At 35.4% G+C, this 20,053-nt stretch overlaps 3 protein-coding genes across 3 annotated transcripts in view; all 3 read right to left on the bottom strand.

The window, feature by feature from the left end:
* The window catches only part of LOC118743243 (protein brown), a 10,168-nt gene extending 3,022 nt beyond the window's left edge, over window positions 1-7,146 (bottom strand). The window contains exons 1-5 of the mRNA XM_036475804.1: window positions 6,189-7,146; window positions 2,770-3,002; window positions 2,452-2,604; window positions 1,887-2,323; window positions 1,599-1,793 (exon numbers count right to left, since the gene is read on the bottom strand). Of these exons, the coding sequence (XP_036331697.1) occupies window positions 1,599-1,793; window positions 1,887-2,323; window positions 2,452-2,604; window positions 2,770-3,002; window positions 6,189-6,321 (1,151 nt within the window). The 5' untranslated portion in view covers window positions 6,322-7,146. The remainder of the gene's footprint in view (window positions 1-1,598; window positions 1,794-1,886; window positions 2,324-2,451; window positions 2,605-2,769; window positions 3,003-6,188) is intronic.
* A 3,582-nt stretch (window positions 7,147-10,728) lies between these two features.
* Window positions 10,729-15,238, bottom strand: LOC118743934 (pickpocket protein 11). The gene is made up of 9 exons (XM_036476695.1): window positions 15,021-15,238; window positions 14,459-14,950; window positions 14,274-14,370; window positions 14,113-14,216; window positions 13,808-13,886; window positions 13,635-13,725; window positions 12,051-12,189; window positions 11,183-11,307; window positions 10,729-11,075 (listed from the first exon to the last, which is right to left on the bottom strand). The coding sequence occupies exons 1-9, from the start codon at window positions 15,236-15,238 to the stop codon at window positions 10,777-10,779; spliced, it is 1,644 nt and encodes a 547-aa protein (XP_036332588.1). The 3' UTR covers window positions 10,729-10,776.
* Window positions 15,239-15,553: 315 nt separating this feature from the next.
* LOC118743935 (putative gustatory receptor 59e) lies at window positions 15,554-18,553 on the bottom strand. The gene is made up of 3 exons (XM_036476696.1): window positions 17,964-18,553; window positions 17,735-17,887; window positions 15,554-15,673 (listed from the first exon to the last, which is right to left on the bottom strand). Exons 1-3 carry the CDS (start codon window positions 18,522-18,524, stop codon window positions 15,554-15,556), a joined length of 834 nt encoding a protein of 277 aa, XP_036332589.1. The 5' UTR covers window positions 18,525-18,553.
* Window positions 18,554-20,053: the final 1,500 nt, after the last annotated feature.

Consider the following 20,053-nt stretch of genomic DNA (forward strand, 5'->3'; position numbering starts at 1 on the left):
GTCCTAGAGCTTTTGTTTAATGCATTCTAAAATTTAAGAACTCCTATGTGGTCACTTCCTTGAAAAAGCCGTCGATTCTATAACATCTATATATACAGAGGTTTCTCAAAACAAATTCTGAGGCTCCTATAGAGTATAAAAATTCGGTAAAATAGCAGTATGTTCATAAAAAATCGTCTCGAAGCATCACTTCCGCGTTAGAAAATGCTGAATATGAATGTGTCTATTTGCATTAGGGTGGTTCAAAAATACATAAGAAATCCACTTTTTAGAATTTTTTGGCTGCCATCCCTAGAATTATAGATAATGGAAAATAAGGATACCCGTATTTTTTTATTTATAATCGTTTAATATTCCTCCGTGCCGCCGGGACTTTGAAAATTTCCATACATAAAGTAACTGATTTTTGTATATATGAGATGACATTATCGGTTATGAAAAAGAAGTTGGTAAAATTTTGGAATTAAATATGCATCATAAGTTTATTGTTTGAAGATTTCGGAAGGGAAATATTTTTATTCGAACAAAAAATATATCGAGTTAGTTTAAATGGATTTTCATATACGGCTCCCATTTTTCTGAAAATTGCAGATAGGTTGAATTGAATATAAGCTCTCGATATATTTTTTATGATTCAATAGCAATTCTACAAAAAAAATGTAGGCGAAATCACATGAAATATATGGAAAACTTCAAAACCCCGGCACAGTGGTATCGCTGTCTGCCACTGTCGAGTTAAATGTATATACCGTTAGAATCTGTTAATAATCAAATTTAAAGTGAATTCAAAAAATTCTGCCCGAATTGGTATGATTACAAAAACAAAATTTTACTAACTTCACGATTTTCAACAATATGATTATTTAAAAATTTTGTTAATTTGCATTTGCAAGAAGAAACAAAGCAAACGTAAAAAACGGATTTCAAAACCCGATTTGTGTAAGAAAAACCAGTAATTTTTAAGCTAAAAGCAAAACCGACTTAAATTCTCATATACAAAATATATATATATATATATGTATATTTCATGATGCAATGATCGGATCTAAACCAGATTAGTAAGGGACCACCTCTGAGACATTACCTTTCCGATGCAAAAAGAATTATCGAAATCAAAAAAGTTATTTGGTAACATACATAAAAAATAAAAATAAAATAAAAAAAAAAAATTTCGACGAACTGATAACCTCCTCCTTTTTTGGAAGTCGGTTAATAACGGGTAATCGTTACAAAAATACTTTGCTTTCTTATTTTTGATTAAAGTTTTAGCTGGTAGCTGACAAAAAATTAAGAAAGTCGGTTTTCAAAAATCGACGAAAAAAATATAAAAGTTTCAATTTGTTATTTATAATTCAGTAGACATTAAATTATATAAAATTTAAGTCAGCTTATCTGTCTTTTTGAATTCTTTTGAGAAAATTTAATGTTGTGAAAACGACCGAAACTTCCGAAAACCGTCGTTTGCTCCAATATTTTTTACCCCAAAAAATACGGCTATCCTTATTTTCGATATTCTTCGGAGGTTTGGAAAAGAAATGGTTGGATCGCCCTAATGTACATGCTTATTACTTTTACATAAAACTCCCCAATATACTCACAAATTTTTAATGTTGTACAAGTATTCACTACTGTATGAACGCGGCAACAGCCAAGTGCCCGAGTACCGACCCCATGTCTGATTATCATATTTCGCTTTGATCAATTCACCGTCCTTGCCTTGCGTATGGCTATCGGATATGGTTTTCAAATAGAAATCGGCTGGATTACAATTTTGTGGTAAAACGTAACCTAAACTGAAACAAATAAAGGGTACACACATACATACATATGTATGTAAATACATTTTAAGTGTTAACATTGAAACGGTCAAACGCCAGCTCACTCACTTAGTAAAAAACTCAAAAGCGCGCTCTGTGCTGCCTTGAAAAATAACACGACCCGCATCCATTAGTATAATGTGTGTGAAAAGCTCAAAAATATCCGAACTGGGCTGATGTATAGAACAAATTATAGCTTTCTTGTGTCGTCCATTGGGGCTATTGTTGAGCACATCGAGCGCGGGTATTTCCTTAAGGGATTCCAAGATATTCTCATTGGATTGCAGCACCTCCATTTCAATGGAGTTATGGCTTGTGCTTTGCTCACTGCTGCTGTGCGCTGGTGTGGAAAATGAATCTTCGCCATAAACAGATGTCAGCGAATGTTTGGCCACACGATGACGGGTGCATAGATGGCGTAAAGTTTTTATAACTGTATAGGCGCTATAGCTATCCAAGCCGGTGGTGGGTTCATCGCAGAATATGAATGGTGGATCGGTGATGAGCTACGAGTACAAAAAGAAAAAAAAAATACAATAAATCGTATGCTATCTTATGATGATGGTATGTATTGATAAGACACTCTTAGAAGAACGTGTATGTCTGTACGTGAGCGCGTGTCGACATTTTGTACCTCTTCAGCCAAACTTAGCCGCTTTCGTTCGCCGCCCGATAATGATTGTATGCGCGTATGGGCCGCATCTCGTAATCCACAAGCGAGTAGTAGGTCATTGACACGCTGACGCTTCTGCGTTTTCGTTGTTTTACGATGCATTTTAAAGTGCGACTGCAAGGGTTGGAGAATGAGAATGAGCGAATGTTTTAAAGTACATACATATACAAAAGAGCAAAGTAGCAACAGGTATGTGCATATTTGTATGCAATCTAAATAATTTTCGTATGCAGTGAGCTTTTGGCCAGCTACACTTTTGCTCACACTCTGCGTACTCACCATGAAATATAAATGTTCGTAGGCGGTAAACGTCTTCACATTGATTTCGAATTGTGGCAAAAAGCCCGAGATGCGCGTCATTTCATCTCGCCCCATGACGACGCCATTCAATACGACATCGCCGGTTAGATTACCGCGCAAACGCTGCGCTATCGCGGCGAGTAGTGTGGTCTTGCCGGCGCCGCTGCAACCCAATATGGCCACCAAATCGCCTGTTCGTATGTGACCACTAACTGCGTTGATAAAAGGGGTAATGTTTAAAATATACATAAATTACAAATATGAGTAGCAATTTTTTTTTGTTAGCTGCGAAGAGTAAAGTGAATGGCATTAATGCTAAGAACTTTGGACTGCAGTTAAGGGCTAAAAATTATACAAAAAAGCGATTTAATAGCTTTTTGTACTGAGAGTTAGAAAAAGAACACAATTCAGCCAATTTTTGTAAATCCTTTTCTAAGTAATTTTTGGATTATTCGCAAAATTGAACAAACTATTTTGTTAAGCCCTTTGTTCGAACTCGTTTTTCTCACTTTAACTATTTTAATTGCAAAGGTTAAATTAAATTTTCAAAGTCATACATTGCCATTTAAAAAAACGTTTATTTATTATTGCACAAGATTTTGTAGAAATTTTTTTGCAAAACTTTCTGCACCGATTTTTTTGTTAGTTTTTTATTTTTATGACTGAGGGCGGCCATATCTCTAAGAAATAATGCCGAAGCATTGTATCAATACTGATAGTCAAACACAAAAAGGATTTTGGTTCGTCTCATCACAGTTTCTTAGTTTGCAGTATGTGAAAGTTTCCGCCTTTTAGCAAAAAAAAAAAATTATTGTCTTACGGTGCAATTTTATGTTAAATTAACTTCAAACATTTACTGGGTTTACCACACAGGTTCTCTCGAGAAACGAATAGTAGGAAGATACGGTCTTGGAAGCTCTTTTTTAAATCTATTGACATGTACACCGATGGCTCCCAGCTGGAGCAGAGGGTAGGAAGTGGTGTATGCAGGAACTTTAACTCAAATTGTGCTTCCGATTGTCAGATCACTGCATTGTATTTCAAACTCAGTTGATAACTATCAAGAAAGCCGCGCTATGGCTGATTAGGGATAATATTAACCTACAAAAAGTCTTCATTCTTCTCGGGCGCCCTTAACCCAATATGGTTTCCTGAATCCCGGACAGTGGCAGAGAAAGTATTCGACGCTTCCGAATTCCGTTTCATCTCGGCAGCTTCAATAGAAGTCATTTGTTGGGAATCCCATTTTTCCAGTAGGCTATGGCCATTGATGATTTCCAACAGACGACTTACCATATATCGAAGCTGCAGAGACGAAACGGAAATCTGTGCCACTGTCATTGGCTGAGGGGACTCAGACCACGTAAACACTTTTTCGACAGGCGAAATTTTACTGGGGTCACTGAAGATAAAGAAATCATCCGATTAAACGTGAATGCAGCATAGATCGCTGTCTATATTTTGTGTGCTGCCAGTAAAATCTATAAATGTATAAATAGATAATTTTCACTTTAGATACATGTCGTAAAATTTAGTGAAACCAAAGTTAAATCTAATAAAATCAGACGAAAAACAACGTAAGCTCAAAAAATCCCGTAAGGTTGGGAACAAGTCCCGAAAAATCACCAAACAGGTCTGAATCAAATTATGAAAAGTCCCAAGAATTCTAAAAGAATGCCAAGAAAATCTTAAAAATATTCAAAAAACCCCCAAGAAATAAGAAACATTTTACTTGTAGTCGCCATACGATGCTTCCGTTCCCAAGTCTTAAACCATGTCCAGTTTTTGTGCAAAGTGTATTACCAATTTCCGGAAATGGGAAAAACCGGAAGGTTTGGTTGAAGAGGTCCAGATTATATTGCAATGCTGAGGAGAAAGATGTTTTCACATGTCGTTAAAAGCATCCCGATCTTTTGGAGAGTTCAATCACTGTCTAAATTGTCAAAGTCTTCGAAAAAAATCTGAAGCGCATTCTTTGGAGTGCAAAAGTACTATCAAATATCTATTGCTTGACATATGATAGCCAGTACAACTGATACTCTGCACAAAAAAAATAACAAATTATAATTTTTAACTGGTTGTAACCCTTAATGAACCTTTAAATCACAATGTACCGTGACTGGGCCTAAGTGTGCTGGCGCTCTCTGGGCCTGGCAGCTAGTGCAACCCAACCTTTTTTTTAATTAGACGTCCTTCCTTGCAGATCTATAGGCCAAGCCCTTCTATATGGCGCCTCATTTTTCAAAATCGCGCTAACGGTGTAAGTCTTATGACTTTTTAAGCAGGTGGCAACCCTATTCAAAAGAATAAAACCTTATTGTTTAATACAACGAACGGGAAGGATTTTATAATATGAAAAAGGTGGCAGATCAATTCACATTGTTCAACTAGAGGTCAAGCCTTTTATTTTGGCACCTCAGTTTTGAAATACGAATAGTCGGTTCAGATCTGAGCCGTTAACAAAAAAATGCCTTCATGTATTGTATGTATATATATGTATATAGATTAGATGTCACCCTGGGATTTAGGTATTAGGCAGTGGCGGATTTACCGTAAAGGCAACATAGGCAGGTGCCTAGGGCAGCAAAATTTGAGTTGAAAAAAAAATTTTTTTTTTTAAGTAAGCTGCACTGAAAATGGAATTTGTGTTTGTACCTTTTTAAGGCATAAATTTGAGATTCAATTACGCAATCAGAAAAACTTTTGCTCAAGGCAAATACCACTTTTTCATCTTAAATTGTAATAAAACTATGATAAATAACATAAATTTGAATATTACTATTTGCTGCTAATAGTTCCAAAGCTGGTACTTTTACCTCAAAATATTTTTCTTATCGGAAAAAGGGCGGCAAATTCTGAATTGCCTAGGGGTGACAAATATTCAAACCCACCACTGGTATTAGGGGGTTATTAGAATCCAGATAGGAGCTTAAAAACTATCACATTCGAATATACACAACTCTTTAATACTAGATTTGTAGCATTCACTTTTATTTTTGCCTGATAAAATAAAAGGCAAAAATTACCGATTACTGTAACTTTTGTTTTTGCCTTAAAAAAATAAAAAGCAGAATTAACCAAATCAATCACTAAATACGAATTTTCAAAAAAACTCGACTTCGGCGACGACTGACGGCTTTGTTTTATTTTTTATTTTCAATTATATTTCTTTTCAACAAATAAATAGGTGTGCAAAATTTAATAATAAATAAGAATTCATTGGCCTAAATTAAAAAAAAAATCCTTAAAAACCATTTTCAGTTTACCAAAATTTTTCTATTTCCTTCCCATCAGAAACTTTCTCGTATTGGTACGAAGCATTTAAGCCTAAAATTAGCACTTTTATGGAAACAGAGATCCCCCAATTACTCAGCAAACCAAAATTTACCCATACGCACCATCCTTTAGTATGCGCTGCTCCTTAACCTTTCGACACTCCTGCCAAAATGCATAATTACTTTGCTCAGACGCTGGCACATGATAATTGAGATTCTTCCACTCCAAGCACAAGTTTGTTGGTATTTCATACATACTGGATTGTCAATATGGCCGACAGGAACTTGATACGCACTTTTGTATAGGTATGTATTCAGGCACCAAATTTTTGCGAGAAGCAAAAGTAAATAAATAGTTTAGGATAATCGTTTGTTCTCTAAATGCACTTAACAGCTAGGCTGAGTCTTTTCTGACTCACTACTGCAGGCGTCGTTTCAATATTTTTGGCTTTCATCAAATTTTATTTGCATCGCTTATCTTCATAAGAAGAATTAGGTATTCACAATTCACAAAGCAATCAGTTGCATTTTTCTTATCATTCAAATCCAACAACGAGAAGTCTCCAAAAAACACACAGAGAGAAACACTTTATTTCAGCTCACTTCTGCAGTAACGTCTTTAACGGGTACTCTCGCATCAACGTGAATGCTAGAGATTTTCTTAAGCGCAAGGAAAATGAAGATAGTACATGTCTTCCTTGTATTTGTATGCATTCACATATATCAAAGTAAATATTAGCGTTCTTCTACAATTAAGAATTAGCCCCGGCTTTAAAGTAGTATGCACTCATATTTATTTCACAGCTAAGTAAGTAACCAGTCACTTGCTAGTGCTTTTAAGAATGTAAATATGTATGTAGAGATGTGCATACATATGCACAAGTACTTAGTTATGGCAAACTTAAACTTCGAGTAGTGAACTGAATTGCGACTTTTTACCGCGAATGTCAGCTAATAACTGATTTTGAAAATAAAATGCGCTTGTCAGAAGAGCACGAAAATGTAGGCTGAAAATTGGGTACAAACTGAATAGCTAGCGATAGCAGCAGCAGTTAGCATAGGCTAGCCCACAAAGTAGATAATTAAGTAACATCTTTTACATAAGAACAAAACATGTATGTGCATTAGGGTGCCATACGCTTCATACAAAAAAAAAATCGGTATGGGTTTTCCATCGGAGTTATTACACGTTTATACATTTATTATATAATAAAACTTGGTTGCCAAATTATCAACAACTTAATAATACGGCTTATTTTTCAAGAAATATTTTCTTCAAAAAGGTATAACTAATTAGTTGGGCCGAATAGGATCTTCATTCCTTTACCAAAAACTAATGCAATGGGCCCTTTGAGGACCTACGAAAAGAAAAGTCGCGCATACTGGCGCCAAAAAAAGTGGTGGCCATTTTTATTTTACTAGACCAACTTCAGCAGTTTTTCCAAATAACATAAAGTCTATTAAAATATTAAAGATTTATGTAATTTATACTATATCTAGCATCACATCATTTAAATATAAGATGTGTCTTAACAAAGCTGAAGTCAATTTACAAAAATCCAATAACGAGTCCAATATGGCGTCCAATAATTTAAAAAATTACTGAATTTTCATTAAATTTGGTATTTATGTAGAGGTTCTTAAATTCGCTCATTGCAAGCCAGTTTTTGAAAATTTAAAATGCAAAATCCAATATGGCGTTTGAAATTTCCGATTATTCAAGCTTGAATAACTTTATTTAAAAATGGCAACTGAAATTTTGGAATTTCGTATAAACTAAAATAATCTTAAAAAACTGTTTGGGCCTAGATCAAATTGTTTGGGCTGATAATATTGCAGATGGCCCAACTATACCTAATTTACAAATATAATTACTGTTATTATTTCATAATTTGAGCATAAATTCATTTTCATCGTAACAGCTTTATAATTTTTCGCGTAAAATAAGGCTTCTCCGACCACTGTGCGCCGCCGGATATATTAAGGTGAGCTGGAAAATCGACTTTTTTATAAATAAATTGGTTTTCATCAAAATGAAAATTTTTAGGGTATTTTAAAATCGGTGCAGCTTACGTACTAAATGCTTATATTTTCCAAAAATATTTCGGCGGAAATTTTCAACTACAATAAAATTTATAATTTCGGTGAAGACGGCAGTAACTTTTTTGCTGCGACACCCTAATGTATATACAATACATATGTACGTACGCATAATTACTTTATTTGTCGACTATTTGTTTAATACAAACAGTCAAAACAGAATATTTAATACTAACTAGAATGCGTACGAGATATGATTAGCTTGCGGTTATATAGCACAACCGTTGTCACATAAAAATGTATGAAAAAATTAAATCTTTAGAGGGAAAGATAAAGTGTTATTAAGACCTTGCACTTTTCATCAGCTATGTTGCTTTTACACAGCCACTAACATACTCGTTTGATGCTTTAGATAGATGGCGTCTTATTTCTGTTTCTTCAGTATTCTACCTTTTTTTGAAACTTACATCATTATTTAAAATCGTACACAAATTAGAAACAAATTTTAATCACGTGAAAGGGTGTCTTTGACAGAATTTAGCGATAAAAAAAAAACTCTTAGCAGCGACAGGGATCAATTTTATCTAAATACATACTTGGCGCGAGATAACTTGCTGACACCCTAATTGACCCACATTTTATTTTGTATAAGAAGTACTTAGATGATTGTGTATTAGTGATAGCGCGCTGTCGTAATTAGCGTTGCCAAATGTCCCGTATTTGCCGCGAAGTCCCGTATTTTGCATTGAATTTGAAATGTTCCGCCGGGACAAGAGTTTTCCCGTATATTCGACAATTTCATTATTCTTTTCAACCTGTAAACTTCTACTCAACATGGTCATGGTTTAAGGCGGCTATTGTGAGTAGGTCAATAGCAAGCATTATTGCATGCAACTCTGTAAGAGAAATACGGCTATAAATTACCGTTGATTTTTTAGAATTTTTTTGTGGAGGCTGTTCTCCTCCATATAATGCATGAAGAATACTGACTTTTATATGGAAGAAAATGCGCAACACTCTCCATAAAAAATCCAATTGTAATTTTTAGCGACTTCAAACTTGTACTTTATTGTACTGAAATTGAATGGGCTATAAAACCGCAATCTTTCTAGGAAATCTAATTAAAAATATTGAAATTTTTATGAAAATTTGTTTAAGTTTAAATAATTTTTATGAACTTTTTGCAAGTTTTGAAATCTTTATTTATGTGGTATCTGATATAGATCGACCCATATTTTAAATGAAAATTATTAACAATAAATAAATAAAGATAAATTGTATCTGTATCTCTTACTTTGTTTTTATAGTTTTGTCAATTATATGTTTACGTACATAGGTACATATCTTTGTAAAAATTAAAAAGTGTTGCCTTGAAAGAAACGAAATTTATCATAAGCTTTTAACTAATCTGAGTATTAAGTACTTCGCAGAAATGGATCACCTTTGTTAATAGTTGGGCTTTTAAAGCATATCCTTAATTTCTCCTTTGTCTCGTTAAATTTTTGTAAATCCCGTATTTTTGGGACAAATTATGCATTTGTCTCGTACGGCTGGAATAAAAATCTGGCAACACTAGTCGTAATAAAGGGACGTTTTCTTTATTTAAATAATCGGAAATGGTCGAGACGAATAAACTTCTTCCGTTGCAAAGTTTCGACAGTTATTCCCAAACATTCTCTTTGTCAAAAACAAAAACAAAAAAACAGGAGCAAGAAAAGTAACGTTACTTATTCGATGGTTAACTATAGCTCTGATTTCGCATTCTCCAGTAAGAAAAAAATACGGTTCATGGGAATCTTTAGCCATCCGAGAGCCGCAAACGAGTCTTTATATTCTGTGGCAGTCAGGCAGCCCTCAAAACTTTACGCCCATACATAGACAATGCAAATTCCCTTGTGGAATGTCTACATCTATCTCTGAACGAAGTAGATGTGATTTACAGAATCTCATTTAGCCAATGAACCTGAAAACTCTTTCGTTCTGTTGAGCAGCGAGGAGGGCCTCCTAGAACAAAAAAAATGCGCGCGACACAAGACTGTAAATTAAAGAAATCCTCGCAGAAATCTCACAGGTGGAGATAAAAACCATCGGTATCATAGCGCTATTACTTTTGGTCTATGTGTGAGAAGGGTTCTTCTCTCCATTCGCTTCAACCTAAACTCATAATTTTTTCGTTTGCAAACAGTTTTTGCCTTTCAACGCTATTTTTGCATTAGCCAACGAAAACGTTCTAATTAGGCGCCGCGAAAACACAAACAAACATTTTTTTTATTAGTGTGAATTACATAGTTACTAGTTAGTAAAAACTTAGCCAGCAAAAATCCAGTAAAACGTGCAAGTCAAATTTTCGCTCTCCAAATTTCCTTTACTGCGGGTTTCTTCCAAGATTAGGCGACTTAACTTTGAAACCTTTCTACTTAGTAAAATTTAGTTTCTTAAAAATTCACTCATTGAATCATGATCGACGTGTTTGCGTCAAAAAATAAATTTACTAGCCCACATTTTGAAGAAAAACGCCTAAGCAACAACCAACTAAATATCTGAAATAATATTTAAAGATTATTAATAAAAAAAGCAGGTAGCAGTTGAAAAGAATGCACATTCCAAATATATATTTCTTGCAACAATTTTAACTCAGTATTTTACTTCGCTGTTGCCTTTACTCATTCTTTCAATTGATGTATTCGAATTCAGGCCTCTCAATAGTACGAGTATTAAGATCGTTAGTGTGCACAGCGACTAATTTTTGACGCTTTTTGTGTAGAGTCAGACAATTTCTCGATCTTTCCCGCACTAATGTCGTGGACTTTTTCCGTTTTAAAACTTTCATGCAGCGCGCGCAATAGTCCTTCACGCAAACAAATAACTCCACAAACACCAATATCAAATGATAGGTGCTCACATAGCCAAAGCGTACAATGGATATTAGACAAATGCCCAGATAGAGAGCCAAAGTGCCGCCAAATGAAACTGTAATGGTAAGAATCGAGAGAATGTATTGCATTTAGAAAGTGTTTATAGATATTTTAAACAAAAATTTATTAGTCTCAAATACTACATTTTTTTTTTCTACGTACCCAATAAGTCTTCGAAGCTAAAGACGACGTCTCGTCGCATGCGTACTTTCGGTGGTATTAGATTCCAGCGGAAACTGGAAGTCACTGAATCTGTATTGACGATTTCTTCATTCATATTGATGCCCCTGAAAATGTCGAAATAGTTACATATTTATGTATATTTATTATTGTTTACATTTGTATGTATTTGCATTAGGGCGGATCTTTAAAAATGTCAACATCTAAATTTTGTATTGGGCACCCCTTTAGTTTGTTCTAAGTGCAAAATAAAGGCATTCACGAAAATTTCAAAATAGTAAAAAAAAATTTGGGGTCGCAACCAGGGTTTAAAAAAAAGATTTTTTAGACCTTCGACAAAATTGTGACTTGAAATCTAATAAATGTGACGCTTTATTGAAACTTATTCGATGAGTCTGATGATGAGAATTTTTGGAATTTTCCGGTAAAAAAAAAACCATTTTTTTCAACTCTTGGTAGCGACTTCCAAAAATTTGTTTAATTTAGAAATGCTCGTGGATATTTTTACTTTGTACGTACAATGAAATATAGGTATGCCTCATGTTGTTGATATTTTTACGGACCACCCCAATTTACATAAACAAAAAAGGTTCGTCGTAAACCCCTGAGCCTAAGATAAAATGAACTCAAAAATATAACTGCTTGTGAATCATACAGATTCAATGCAATTAATACAAAAACGGTAGTTTTTTACTTAATTTATATAATCATGATGAAAAAATATTTGCATCAATTGGAGGTAAATCCTATTTATGGAAAAAAAAATCTAAATTTGCTAAATTTTTTTTTGAGTTGATCGCTGATTAGATCTAGGTGTGCGATGTGTATGTTTGTATCTTTGTATAATTACCAAAAACTCTTTTTCACAGTTTGTACAGTGTATTCTATTTCTGTACAAGTACTTGGACATTTGCAAATATGTAATGCCCAAATGGGCCATTTAAAGTCCAGTAGGCATTCAAAACCAGCAGGATTACAACTGGGACCTTCTACAAAAAAAAATAAGAAAATATCAAAATCAAATTAGGTAAATAAATAGTATGTAGTGAAGTGAAGACGCAGAAAAAGTTATCTACATTTTTCATAAATATATTAAAAAAGGAAGTAAATAGTGAGTAAAAATGAATTGGCTCTGAGAATCTCTGATCAGCGTTGATATTTAAAAAATCGCAGCCCTATATTTATATCTTAGACTCTACGAAATGAAGGGGTAGCTCTACAACAGTACTTGGTAAACCGAGGGCCCATAATAAAGTAAACTCTCTCCTCGGCCATTAAAACCTTGAAGCTACACAAGGCCCCCGGGGCCAGAAGGAGGTACCAACGCTTCAACTGCAACAAACATTGGCATATAGCCAAAAGTTGTATTCATCCCTCAAGGCGGAGAATATACAGGGTTCCCCAGTCCACCCTCTCTAAAATGGAGGAAAAATGCTAAAGTATGACCTACCAAATCAGAAATGCTTTTTCTCTTGGTGGTATTACCGTCCCACGGTTTCGACCGGAAGAAGGTTAAACTGACCGGAAGTCCACTTTTTTTTTAAATTATACATGTTTTTACCACAGATTCGGACTCTGATGATAAAAAAATGCGTTACTTTTGTTTGAAACTTTTTTCTCGGAAGTTCGTTTTTCACCCTCTAAGCGACCCTCGCACTCCAACTGGTCCTAGGCTTCTGAAATGATGGAAAATGTTTTATTGGAAAACGAAAAAATATGAATTACCAAGTCGAGGATGCTCTATCTTTTGGTCGTATTACCACCTTCCGGTAAAAAACATGTACGTATATGCCATTAAAAAAAATAGACTTGCGGTCAGTTTAACCACCTCCCTGTCAAAACCGGAAGTCCTTAATACGACCAAACTGCACCCAATCACAACCAGTCACTCGTGACTGGTGACGCTTTTAGGTCAACTGTTCAGACTTATATGACGAACAGATTTGACAACATGGCTACGCCCCAAGGGTGAGTCCTATTTCCTCTCAAATGGGTCTTGGCAGTAAACCAACTAATCAGAGGCGTCTTTATGCTGACGACGTGACAATAGTCGCAAGTTGGAAATTTGCGCCACCTAGGAATAATCCCCAACAAAATAGAGCTTATGCTATTTACTAAAACGTATTAAACTTAAGATCAGTTAATCTGTAAACTATCTGAGACGCATACTGGATAAGAAACCAAACTCGACGCTAAGCCCATTTGAGCATGTGTCGAAAGCTACACCTGAAAAGTTGTAATTAGGTGTGTATGGACATGTCCCCCAGTAAAGAACGAACATTGGACACCCCTGTTGTGGTCAGGCCAACATAATAAAATGGAGTGAATGGTACAATGTGGCACCTCAAGCCTCACAGAGGGTATTACCAGTCGGAATTTGTGTCTTTGAGCAAGACTAGTGCAAGCTTCCTCAACCTGATCCAAGACAACTTACCTACAAAAGCGTAAAAGAATGGCACACAATTACACATCTCCAGAGCCATAACAGCTCGGCAACGCACCAAACACAAACTCTTACTGTATACCTGAAAATATGGATTTTAAATCCAAGTAAAAACGAGAATTTCTCCAGGAGCATTCATAAAGTTTTTTCCAAAAACCAACTACCTTCAATTGCGATGTCTCCTCATCATGAAAGACACACTTTCTTTGGTCCACATCCAGATCACGCAAATTGTCTGAAGCGCTAAAATAAGTTTTATATTACTAATCAGAGTTTTCGAGGTCCTTCGAAGTCTTCATGTAGCATTTACGCGAGGCGATTTTCTAAGCGATTCAACATCGCTTTCAACCACATCGCCTTTGTAAATTGTGTTTCAATTTAATAGATTGATAGATAAAATCGCCTTAAACTTTTCAGGCGTTGTTGAATCGTTGCAAAATTCGTCCCCTGTGAATGCTGCTTTACTTACACCGTTTCGAGCACTTTGAAGAAGGCAATTATTTCATCAGATTTATGCAGCGGTATAATGTTAGCATCGCTTGCTGAGACCTCAAATGGCGAATGAACATCGACCTAGGCGAAATTATAGTAAATTGCTTTAGCATTCAGCGATCCTAAAATTTCACTCACTGTGCCCGTACTCTCGTACAAGTCCATTTTAATGAAACACTGCTGTTTGCCATATTCACAGGATAATGGTCGTATCATATCCTTGTAATCAATGCTTCTAAAACGAGCAAAGGAGGCATAGACATTTTATTTTTTTTTAATATAAACAAATTCCATTCCTTTCGTATTAAATACCACCTGTTTACCTGCCAGCCAATATTTCCGACATTGGCGAATTTATGGCATAACAAAATCCACGTTCCGTCATAACTGGCATTATTTTGATTGTAGCATTTTGCTTATCGAAACTGGTCAATGCCTGTTCAAAGGGTCTATATATTGCGAGCACAAGCTCCGACAGATCGACATCATCGAAACGTTCATCTTCGGCGAAACGCGCTAAATCTACGTAGCTACTAGCTGTTGCATTGACGACAGCTTGAAGGAAATCCATAAAATAGAAGTAGTCATCATCGACAATGGACACATTCCAGTGATTCTGTATATACTCATTCGCTTTGAAGGAGTCAATATGGTCGTAATAGCAGAGCGTAACAGCTGGCATCGGGCCATGCCAGCCACGATAATCACGATCCACCGAGATAACTGTCGGCGAATTGGTATAACGCTTCAACTGTAGACCACTTATCTGTATCGCAGCAAATGTGGATACAAAAACAATGACGAACCAAAGGAATCTACATACATACGTCGGAGTGTTAAAATAATGAAAACCAGTACATATAGACGGGTGAACAAGAAATTTACCGCTCGATTGGATGTATACGCCGATTTGCAATCAGACTTATCGCCAATATGCCTGTCTCTTCACCCAGGTCCTCGCCGAAAGCGTGCAATTTTTCGGCGCCCCATGCAAATGCAGTGCGGATTGCAAAATAACAGGCAAGCAAGATACGCCAGGTCTTCACGAATTGCAGTTTTAGAAAGCGTCTGGCACGTTCTCGCAACAACTTTAAGCGTAGCATATTGACTATGGCGCACTAAAAGGCCAACTGACAAAAAACTGACGAGTGAATAATTCAGCTTTATGTGAGTCCAACTGTGCTAAATATATGTCTTGCTATGTGTAGCGTTAAAATTTGTTTTTTTTTTCTTTATTTGACCAAGCGATGTACATACATATAAAAAAATAATTAAGCAGGATGCGTGCAATGCTTTTTGCATTTAGATTACATTAAGATAGCCATTGGTGACTCTTTTATTTTATTTTTGTTTACAAAGCTGACAATGAATGGATATTCAATCTCGTGCTGTTTGAAAAAATTGTAGTTGTTGTTGATTTATAAACTAAATCTATCTCCTGGTATTGCTGTAATGTTTTGATTATTTTCATCCATATTTATGTTGCCCAAATCGATTTGAATAAGAAATATAACGTAGTTGGCCATAATTCCACCAATCTGTTTTGAAATAAAATGTGTACATATGAAGCTTTTATGTAGAATTACATATGTCGTATTGTAAGGGCGAAAAGGTGCCAAGTCCATTTTTTGAAATTGTTCACGAGAGGCGAAAAATCAATGTAGTTTGGTATTACTTGCCATTCTGCATCAAAAACTAAACTTTGAAAAAATGGACTTGGCACCTTTTCAGCTAAAGGTAAAGGCGATATGCAACGTCCACAAATGTATATATGAGGCAGGGGCCTATTTCATAAAAGGCACACGTGCAGTGTATTTATTTTACAAGCAAGACGGGAAACTAGCCGTTCGGAAAAATACAAGCTACTGGCGTTAAATAAGGTTGGACGGGGTCAACGAAGACTGCATTATTGCAAAATGTAGAGGGTTTCGTTTCTGAACTATTGCGATGGTGATGAAGCCGGTACCAACCAACGGAGGCGAAGCCTGCAGGTGGCGGAAATGTGACCGCGTTTAAGTTCAATATTATCAGTTCTCCTGCCGCCCTTTTACGAATAAGGGTGCCTATCGTTTGCTTTGCTTCTGCCTGTCCCTATTTCGGAAACTCACAGAAGAAGTTTGTTGGTTAGTTTTTTATAGTTATTTATATAAAAGAAGACTAATGAATATTTTGATGACAATTCACGGAACTTCACCTGAGCAGAATGGACTTTTTGAAGGTTGTATGAACATAAGGGTGCCTCACTAACCCCAAATTATATTTGGTTTTTTTACCGAAATCTTAAAACTTAATATCGCACGTTTAATAATATAGAGATGTAATTCAGAATTTACGTTTTTGGAGATTTCATCATACAACCAATAATTTTGATAAGTAGAATATGTTTAGCCAAACAAATGACTAAACTTCCCAAAAATGGCGAAGATATGTGCCTTTCTTTCTGTCTTTTGGTATACCAACTGTATGAATTGTTCAAACTTTGATAGCGTTTTCTCACAAAATTTAAATTTTGAAATAATTCTGTATATTAATAAACGTGCGATACATCTTAAGACTTCCGCCATAATATTTCGGAAAAATATTAATATTTACCTGAGCTGGACCGATTTGAAAATAACTCCAAAAACCTCATTATTTTGAAAGCGTTGTTATAATTTCTACGCTTAAACTCTCCTTTCATATGAAGAAACTTTTTGGAAAAAAATATTATTAAAAGCTTTTATAAAGTTTCACCTGAAACTTCAAATTTATCCCAGAACCCGATTACAATGCAATTTGAAAGAGGAATTAATCCGCAAGGTGGCGCGGGTGTCCATATATTTGATAAACCCGTATATATGGTCCGATATGGTTCATATTACGAGTACTGACATTAAAAGGAATAACATCATAAAACATTATTTGGTTCATATTTAAAATGTATATAAGTTCAATGTAAATAAATAAAATTTAGCCGTTAGGTGGGGCGCGTGTCGATTTTTCTTTTTTATTAACCACTAACAAAAGCTGGTTTTTTAATTTTTTTTTATTACTTCAAACTAATTTTAATTAAAAAAACTTAATTTTTGGAGGTATAATCAAATCGACCCGTAGTAAATCATTATATATTTTTTTAGTTTGGCGGAAGTGTCAAAGTATAATAGATTTTATAATTCCGATGGAAAAACAGTGTGGAAAGCGATGCACTCTAATATATACATATATATCTTATATACATACAGTGGTCGAAATAATTGTAGCCGCACCACATTTTGACAAATTTTAACATATTATTTTTGTTGTTATTTAATTTTGGTTGCTTTTTTTATAAAAAATATAGTTCATTCTTTAACAAAACCCGTGTAATTCCAAGTTTCAAACTTTGTGCAATATTTAGAAAAAAAATCAACAAACTTTCGTAAAAATTTCTAACTTTTTCAATCAGATTTCCTAGAAAGACTCTGAGTATGCAGTTTTGTAGCCGATTGAATTCTAGTAGAACAAAGTACACAAGTTTCAAATGGCTAAAAACTACGGTTGATGTTTTAGAATTAACATTCCTAATCAGTATGTATGTAAATACATATGTACCTACATACATATTTAAATTTCTCACTTACCCCACCTAGAGCTAATAAATCCAAATCTACTATCCCACAAACCATTTCTGCTGGCTGATGAACCATGAGTTGAATTAGAAAGCGATTGACCTCATGTTCCATTTCTTCGGATGTAATATGCAACTCATTTAGTGTGAATGAAGTTTGGCATTTCTAACAAAAAAAAACAATAAACCATATTCCTTAGTATAATTTACCTCTTAAATTTTCTCATATTACAGCACCTTACCTCTTCAATGATCGCATTGTTAGTGACTAAAATAAGAAATATGCGTCCAATATGAATTAAAATATTCAATAACCTCTGATATACCGTTGCCAACTCGTTCGCCGCAGCATCTTCACAATCAAGAAATTTATAAACAGCAAAGCATTCCACGGTTAGACTGAGTAGCGAGCCGAGAAATATTAAAAGTAATACGAGTCCAAACAAGCTTGTCAATTGTGCTCTCAACGCATCCAAATCGCCATATGATCCACGTATAGCCTTCAAAAGTTTGCACTCATCATTTATCCCGCCTGGGTGGTGTGTGTTGTAGAATTCACGCGGATACCAAAAGAATTCGCTTGCGCAGGTATCACCAGCATTTGTTTCAACGCCACCGCTTAAATCGCTCGAACTAATTTTTTGCAATCGTTGCTTCAATATCTGATTAAAACCACGATACAGTCGACACAAGAAACGTAGCGCTAACCAATATTGGCCTAAATTGAGAGTTATCAGAATATTCGGTAAATGAAAAATGCTTAAGCTGAGCAACCAATGAACGAAATCGGGGTGCGTGCGCATACAATCAACAATCAAGCAACATAGTAAGAATGGACATACAATGAAGAGCAGCAGTCGCACTTCCTTTTGGAGCACAGAAAAGAGGTCCTTCCCAATGCGGGCATTCGCCGGTTGCAAGCTTTTGTAATGCCTATGGATACGCAGAAGCTCACGTGGTATATGATGATATTTTTCGGCATGACAATGTGTAGTGATGACTATTAAGGACACAATTATAGGGCTGCTGAAAAGCTCGCTTATAAAAAATAATTTAACGATATTGACGAGTGGTTCGTGGGGTTGATAGGCGTAGTAAACGTTCACGCCATAAATATAGATTACGAAGATGGCACACCAAATATAATGAAAGCATCGTAAGACATGACGTTTCTCGCGTGGTGAGTCTAAAATCGGCGCTACTCCGAAAAATTGGCCCGTTACATTAAGTGTGGCGATCAGTTTGAAAAAAGCGCTGGTTTGAGACTTGGTCCTTTCGCCCCTGTGTTTTGGGGGCAAGTCTTTGAAGTGCATTTTTGGATTCAATAAGCTAAAGAGACAAAGATACAACCGAGATAATCATACCGACAAAAAGAGACTTTTAAGGAAAGTACACCCCATGCCAAAATTATAAGCGCAGCACATATTGGAAGTTTTAAAAAATAATTTTTTTTTTTGCAATTTAATATGAATTTTTTTATAAAAATATAGCTTATTCTTTAACGAAACCCGTATAAATCAAAAACAAAAATCAGCAAACTTTAAGCTCTTTAATTAGATTTCTTAGAAATATTTTTAGTATGCAATTTTGTAGCCCATTCAATTTTATTATAACAAAGTAAAAGTTTGGAGTAGCCGGGACTTATCGTGGAATTTTTGATTGAAGCTGTTGCTCAATTTTTCCCGCCAGCAAATTTTTTTTTCGATACCGTCCATCCGGGTCATTTTGAAATTAGTACCGCGGGTCCCCCTATATTCTCCAGTCTGTATACTATAGTAAATTAAACTCCTACCTATACAGACTAGACGCTGAAGTACATAATGGACACATGTACATACATGCATATATTCGGCAAGTGAAGCTACCCAACATGACACCAACCACCTCTTCACATGCCCAGTCAGCCCAACTTCATTAATACCCCTCTCCCTATAGGTTAACCCCATCGAAATAGCAGGTTTCCTAGGTCCGTTAGTTAAGCTTGATGACAAGGGGTCATCCAACCCTAAGCAGTGCTACAACAACAACAAGGTATGATGGAAATTTTTTACAAAATAATTTAACTTCTCGCCCTGTCGGAAGAATCAACCAACACTAACAGCTAATCACCAAACGAAGTTAATCGGTTTCCTTACGCCATATCTAACGTTTTTGCACTAATCTCACATCATCTGGATAGTTGTCCCGAAAACGAAAATCTGTAGTCCTACTCTAAAATCGAATTCATAGCCGGAGACGTGTAAAACAAGACAAAATAGTATTCGCTATACTATTACCAGAACAGGAATCACGCATTTTTGTCCTTATCCACGATTTTGGCTGAAAAATAAAA

Source organism: Rhagoletis pomonella, unplaced genomic scaffold (genome assembly GCF_013731165.1).
Source record: "Rhagoletis pomonella isolate Grant_MI unplaced genomic scaffold, Rhpom_1.0 Rhpom_scaffold_00007, whole genome shotgun sequence".
NCBI lineage: Eukaryota > Metazoa > Arthropoda > Insecta > Diptera > Tephritidae > Rhagoletis > Rhagoletis pomonella.